General features: G+C 51.8%; 1 protein-coding gene across 1 annotated transcript in view; it reads left to right on the top strand.

Moving 5' to 3' along the window:
• The first annotated feature begins 2,145 nt into the window (after window positions 1-2,145).
• The window catches only part of LOC124656792 (U-box domain-containing protein 19-like), a 40,473-nt gene continuing 36,329 nt past the window's right edge, over window positions 2,146-6,289 (top strand). Inside the window, exons 1-2 of the mRNA XM_047195475.1 lie at window positions 2,146-3,157; window positions 3,302-3,867. Coding sequence (XP_047051431.1) covers window positions 2,146-3,157; window positions 3,302-3,867 — 1,578 coding nt within the window. The remainder of the gene's footprint in view (window positions 3,158-3,301; window positions 3,868-6,289) is intronic.

Below are 6,289 nucleotides of genomic sequence, written 5' to 3'. Positions count from 1 at the left end.
GGCGAAGGAGGTGCATGCGTCGCACGCGACACAGTCGTTGACACGTGTCCATGCAGGCTTACGATCTCCATGACAGTACGATGAGAGTCGATTAGTCATGCGGCAAGAAATACGACTCAGTCCCTCGGAGGTGCTCATAGGGGTAGGGTGTGCGTGCGTGCGTTCATAGGGGTGTTTGTACGTGCGTGTTTGTGAGCGTCTGCGTTATACTGTGTTCTCAAAAAAAAAAAAAAAAGAAATGCGACCGTGCCATCTTTTCCTTGCGCTACGTCACCTGCGCAGACCAAATCAGATTTGCGCGGCCGACCAAAACCACTACGCGCGCCCACGCTATTTCGGGTTGCTTCACACCCTGCTCTGTACTTGTAACCAACATCGATCGATCAAAGAAAATATCTTCTTTGTTCGTCCGAACCTCAAGATTGCGCACCTTGTACGTAGTCCATGATGGCTCGCATACATCGTACATGGTCGCACTCGCTAAGAGCATCGATCTTCAAGGGAAGACCTCATTTTTTGTCCCTCTTTTCTTTTTTATTTTCTAGCAACAGCGTTTGGAGGTCCCCAACGGCCTATCCCAGCTTGCTAGTAAAACAACTTTGATGTTGTTGTTAATGTTGTTGTAGCCCGATTTTGTCTATTTCTTGCCTATTTCTCATCAAGAAGCACATAAATAAAATAAATACAAATTAATCTATCAACACTACATATTTGATAGACATACTTCACACTGTAATTTAAATTACAAATTTAAAAAGCGGCAACTTAAAGGCATGGTTCACTCGGTCACATGGGCCTATTGGTTTCCTTTGTGGTTTCACATGTGCTGAATCAAATCAACTTGGAGTTGTTCATGAGAAGCACGGTGACGAATATCGCGGTGCGCCTGGAGGTATGCTTCAAATTTTTTGTGCTGCATGCTTGACACAATCAAAGGCCCCTGAAAGTTGCACCCTCCAAGTTGATTGCGGGCGCGTCCCTCGCGCTCATTCTCTACAATCATGATGTGCATGATCAAACAAGCAGTCACCACTTCCCACATTGTGTTCAAACTCTATATTCTTACCAGGTGCCGATGAATAGTCTAGCGAGGTTGAAGGACAGCAAATGCGTGCTCCACATCCTTCCTACAAGCTTGTTACTCTACTGCGTGACAAACTTCTTTCTTATTCTAGGGTTCACATATTACGTTCACAAACGTGGACCATACAACATAGGTACTATATGCAAGGAAGTGCCCTTTTATGTAGGTGTGGTCGTTGCTCTCAAAGTTGCACTCCAATGTCTGACTGGAGAAAACCAGAGAGCGTTGCAACATATACATAGTAACATTTTAAAACCTACTGTACATAAGAAAAGTGACAGATCTAGAAATCTTGAGATGTCACTACTTCAAGAATGACTGAGAAATCGTTACATACCCTTGCCAAGCAAAAAAAACCACTCCTCCCATTTTCAGTGCGCGCTCAATGCTTCCAAGCATCACATGAAAGCCCTTTGAATTACCGGTAGCCATGAGCGAGTTGTTTTCTCAGTATTTGGTCCTCTCAAGTAGTGCTTGCCAGACATGGCCACCACCGCTTTGTAAAACTTGTGCATTACTTCAAGACAAGTGATTTACCCATGCAAACATGTTCATCAACAGGCTCGCCGACAAATCTCATATTCAAGCACCCGAACTGCAAGCAAAGTATATTTGAATGGAAGAAAACCAAAGCGTGCCGGTGGCATGCATCTCCCTTCGTAATGAAATATCATTGTAGGCTTTCACACAAATCTGTAACAGGAGAATGAAAATCAATACCGTCGCAAACAAAAACGCGCATAGCATCTAGGTGCATGATGGAGGAGTTTTAGTCGAAGCTGCCACGCTACTTCTTCCGTCCCTATCCAGCATCCACTATCGCGGCACCCGCTAAGACGACAAGTTATGCTCTAATCGGCCTCCACGTGTCGACACCGTCCACGCGTCGGCATCCTAGGCCATTGCTATGCTCCCTCTGTCGCAACACGTGTTCGGCCTCCTCTATATATATGCGCCTGTCCGTCTCTCACTACGAATTTACTTACAGCAGCTTCTAATCCTATGCGCCCAGCAGGCCAGCACGTACTACTACTTCCTGGATCTCGCGCGCCACTTCTACGATGCAGCCGCCGCCGCGGAACCAGCCCAAACGCCGCCGGCTGCTCGCTCTCCCGGCGGTGTGCCCGTGCGAGGGCATCGCGCCGGAGCCCCTGCTCGCCTCCCTCGTCTCCCTCGCGGCCGACGTGGCCAGCCGCAGGGCCAGCGACGCCCCGGTGCTACGCCGCGCAGTCCGCCATGCGGTGCGCCTCGCGGGCCTCCTGCTCGCGTTCCTCGAGGAGGTTCGGGACGCGGACACGTCCACGCTGCCCTTCTCCGCCGTGCTCGGCCTCACGGAGCTGCACGTGTCCATGCAGAAGATGAGGTTCCTCCTCACGGACTGCGCGAGGCGGGGCGCGCGGTTGTGGGTGCTCGTCAACGCCGGACAGATAGCGTCCGAGCTCAGGCTGTGTCTCGGGTCCGTCGCCGCGGCCATGGACGTCCTGCCGAGGAGCGTCGTGGACGTGTCCGTGGAGGCAGGGGAGCTCGGGCGCTTGGTCGCAGATCAGGCGGGGCGCGCGGTGCTGCGGCCAGACGCCGGTGATAGGCTAGCCCTGCGGAGCGTACGGTCGATCATGGATCAGTTCAAGAAAGGCGTCGCGCCAGACTCCGAGGATGTGATGCGGGTGCTCCGCCGGATCGGGGTCGAGACCTGGTCCCAGTGCTCCGAGGAGGTCGCGTTCTTGGACAGCGAGCTGGCCGCACGGTCCGACGCCGGCGACGACAGCAGCAGCGAAGTCGTGCTCATCAACGGCTTAATGGCGTTCCTGGTGTACTGCCGCGTGGTGCTGTTCGATCGCATTGACTCGAAGCAGGCGGATGCGGTGCGGCCGGCGACGTGCCCGGAGTGGATCAGACCGGAGGCGCTGCAGTGCCCGATCACGCTGGAGCTCATGACCGACCCGGTGACGGTGTCCACGGGCCAGACGTACGACCGCGCGTCCATCAGCCGGTGGATGAAGGCCGGGTGCCGCACGTGCCCGGTCACCGGCGAGAGGCTCCGCAACGCCGACCTCGTCCCGAACGCCGCGCTGTGCGGGATCATCGAGGCGATGCTGCTCAGCAACGGCGTCTCGCTTCCTGAGCCGAGCTCCACCAGGCATCACCACGGCGACGTTGGCAGCTCGGCGGCGCCATTCAGCGCCGCCGCCGCTGGCGCCGCGCGGCTCGCCGTCGCTCACATCGTCGCGAAGTTCTCGACGGGGTCCACGGAGGAGCGGCGGAAGGCGACTTGCGAGGCCCGCAAGCTCTCTAAGCACAGCCTGTTCTACCGCGCGCGCTTCGTCGAGGCCAACGCCGTGCCGTGGCTGCTGTGCCTCCTGTCCATCATGGACGCGTCCGTGCAGGACAATGCCGTGGCGTCCCTCCTCAGCCTCTCCAAGCACCCCGGCGGCCGGGCGGCGCTCGTCGAGGCCGGAGGCATCGGCCTCGTGGTCGACGTCGTCAACGTCGGCGCCAAGGCCGAGACGCAGCAGAACGCCGTGGCCATACTGTTCTACCTCTCGTCCAACGCCGAGTACGCCGAGGAGATCGGCCGCTTCCCGGAGGCCATACCGACGCTCGTGCGGCTCATCCGGGAGGGCGCGCAGCGCGGCCGGAAGAACGCCATGGTCAGCCTCTACGGGCTGCTCCAGTCCCCGAGCAACCACGCGAAGGCCGTCGCCGCGGGCGCCGTGGCTGCGCTCGCGGGCCTCCTGTGCAGCGACCGCGACGGCGACCTCGCCAGCGACACCGTCTCGGTGCTGGCCAGGATCGCCGAGCAGCCGGCGGGCGCGCTGGCCGTGCTCTCGAGCCCGGGGCTAGTGGCGCGCCTCGTCGAGTTCCTCGCCGCGTCCGCGTCTCGGTCCGGGAAGGACCACTGCGTAGGGCTGCTCGTCTTGCTGTGCCGGCACGGCGGCGAAAAGGTTGTCGCGCTGCTGGGAGGGATGCGGGGGCTGATGGGGTCGCTGCACTCGCTCGTCGCCGACGGCAGCCCGACCACGAGCAAGAAGGCGCGGTCGCTGATCAACGTCATCCACCGGCATTACGAAATGAGCAGGCCGTCGTCATTGCCGGCGCCGGTGCCGGACGCCGGCCGTGAACGGATCGTTCGCGTTGTGCTATAGCGCGCGACGAGACCTCTCCTAGGTAAGCGAACTACATAGTACAGCGTGATGGATACGTGACCATTTTTTTGCCTCTATCTTAGCTCGAGTTTTAGAAGAGCTGAGACTGAATTTTGCTCCACTTTCCCCCATTCCTTTTGTTATACGCCGCTATTGCTATCCACGTGCATACACAGATTGGAGTTGCTGTTTTGTAACGCAGTTGTTGTACATATCTGTGACACATCGGCTTGTCGATCTATTCACTGTGATGATTTGAATGGGTGAAACGTGATGGGTTGATGGATGAAGATATATACTTGTGGCAAAAAAAAGAAAAGAGAGGTTTTTTTGGACATTGGAGCATAGCCTCTGCATCAATATATTATACGCTAACAGTAAAAATTTCGATCATGGATAGACAAAATTGATGCATGAATCAACCAAAGAAAGACTAGGCACATAAATATATTATATTAATGTGCCGCCATATTATACCTGAAAATAGCAGTCTTGTGTAACCATCAGCAACCAGTTGCATTCAATAACCATCTTCTCCCGCTGATCCTCTCGAAGGAGAAAGGCCCATAGCTGAATACAATGTGTAGCCCGACAAATAACCTGCAAAAAGTTAATTCCCTTCTATTCGTCAAAAATAATATTCTTTCGTCATCACCAAATAGACCAACAAACAGCGGAAACTTCAATACGAATTCTATCTTTATGTTCCTTCCGCACCCCATTTAACCAGATATATTAGTAACATTAGAAGTGGGTTGGATGTTGTGTGCAAAATAGACCATGAACCACTTATTTTAGCAAAAGGCCATGCAAAAGAACAATTGCTGGATGGTTTCACTAGAGTAAACAAACACTTTTGACATCCATTTCACTTACGCTTAGCCAAATTATCCTTAGTTAGAAGCACCTTATTATTTAGAAAGGACATAAAAAAATTTATTTTCAAGGGGATTTTCATCTTCCATAGATATTTACGGAGAAACCTAGTATGTCCATTCATGTAGTTCATATACATAGATTTAACCGTAAAAAAACTGTGGTGACCCTGCATACCACTGCATGTTGTAGTATGCCAGTCGTTGATATAACATTCACGAAGAACCATTCCGCAAAATATTGAATTTTGTTCCCTTTTCCCCCATTCCTTCCTTTTGTTATACGCCGCTATTGCTATCCACGTGCATACACAGATTGGAGTTGCTGTTTTGTAATGCAGTTGTTGTACATATCTGTGACACATCGGCTTATCTATTCACTGTGATGATTTCAATGGGTGAAATGTGATGTATGGGTTGATGGATGAAGATATAGTTGTGGCAAAAAGAAAGAAAAGAAAAGATAGGTGATGGGGTACACCACTAGAAAAGACAATACGAGCCTGAAATGTTTCTGCATAGAGATTGGCCTCGTCGGTGATGGCATCAGATTTTCTTTGCTGCGTAGCTCAAAATTTTGGTCAGAAATTGGCAAATTCTGTCCAATTGAAATTCAAAGTTTTGTTGAAAATCCATTTCTAGCGGCACCATGGCCTTCCCGAAATGGATCGACAGTCATTGTCCATTCGTGCAAGAACTGTCCATCATTAGTACGTTGAGGAGCGGTGAGTCACCCACCGTGGCGGCGCCCTGTCCTATGTGATCTGGAGGAGCTTTGTGTGTCTTCGAAATAGTTCAGCTGGTGTGAACTACACGAGTAGGGCGGGTTCATAGATTTTGGGAGCCCTAGGGTGAAACAACACCAAGGTCTCCTTGTTCACAATGGCGAAGCTTCGCTAGGGCAGGGGGGCCATGGCCCCCTACTCTAGGAAATTCGATAAAGGTATCTATGTATGCTATTCTTTAAAATATTACTTAAAGTTTAGTCATGATTGGTGTTCTGACCCCTTAATAATCTTATCAAGCTTCGTCACTTGGTCACACACAAAATTCTTAAAAAGTATTAGTATTCCGCACAAGAAGTATTAAGGTAATGTAATAACAAATGAAATAATAATTACATTTGAAAGATCCATGGTCTTGGAAATTTCGGTGAAGACATTTAATACTATTTATTTCTATTGACC

The sequence above is a fragment of the Lolium rigidum genome, chromosome 5, assembly GCF_022539505.1.
Source record: "Lolium rigidum isolate FL_2022 chromosome 5, APGP_CSIRO_Lrig_0.1, whole genome shotgun sequence".
NCBI lineage: Eukaryota > Viridiplantae > Streptophyta > Magnoliopsida > Poales > Poaceae > Lolium > Lolium rigidum.
Note: the sequence above shows the minus strand (reverse complement) of the source record. Positions and strands in the feature narration are given on the sequence as shown.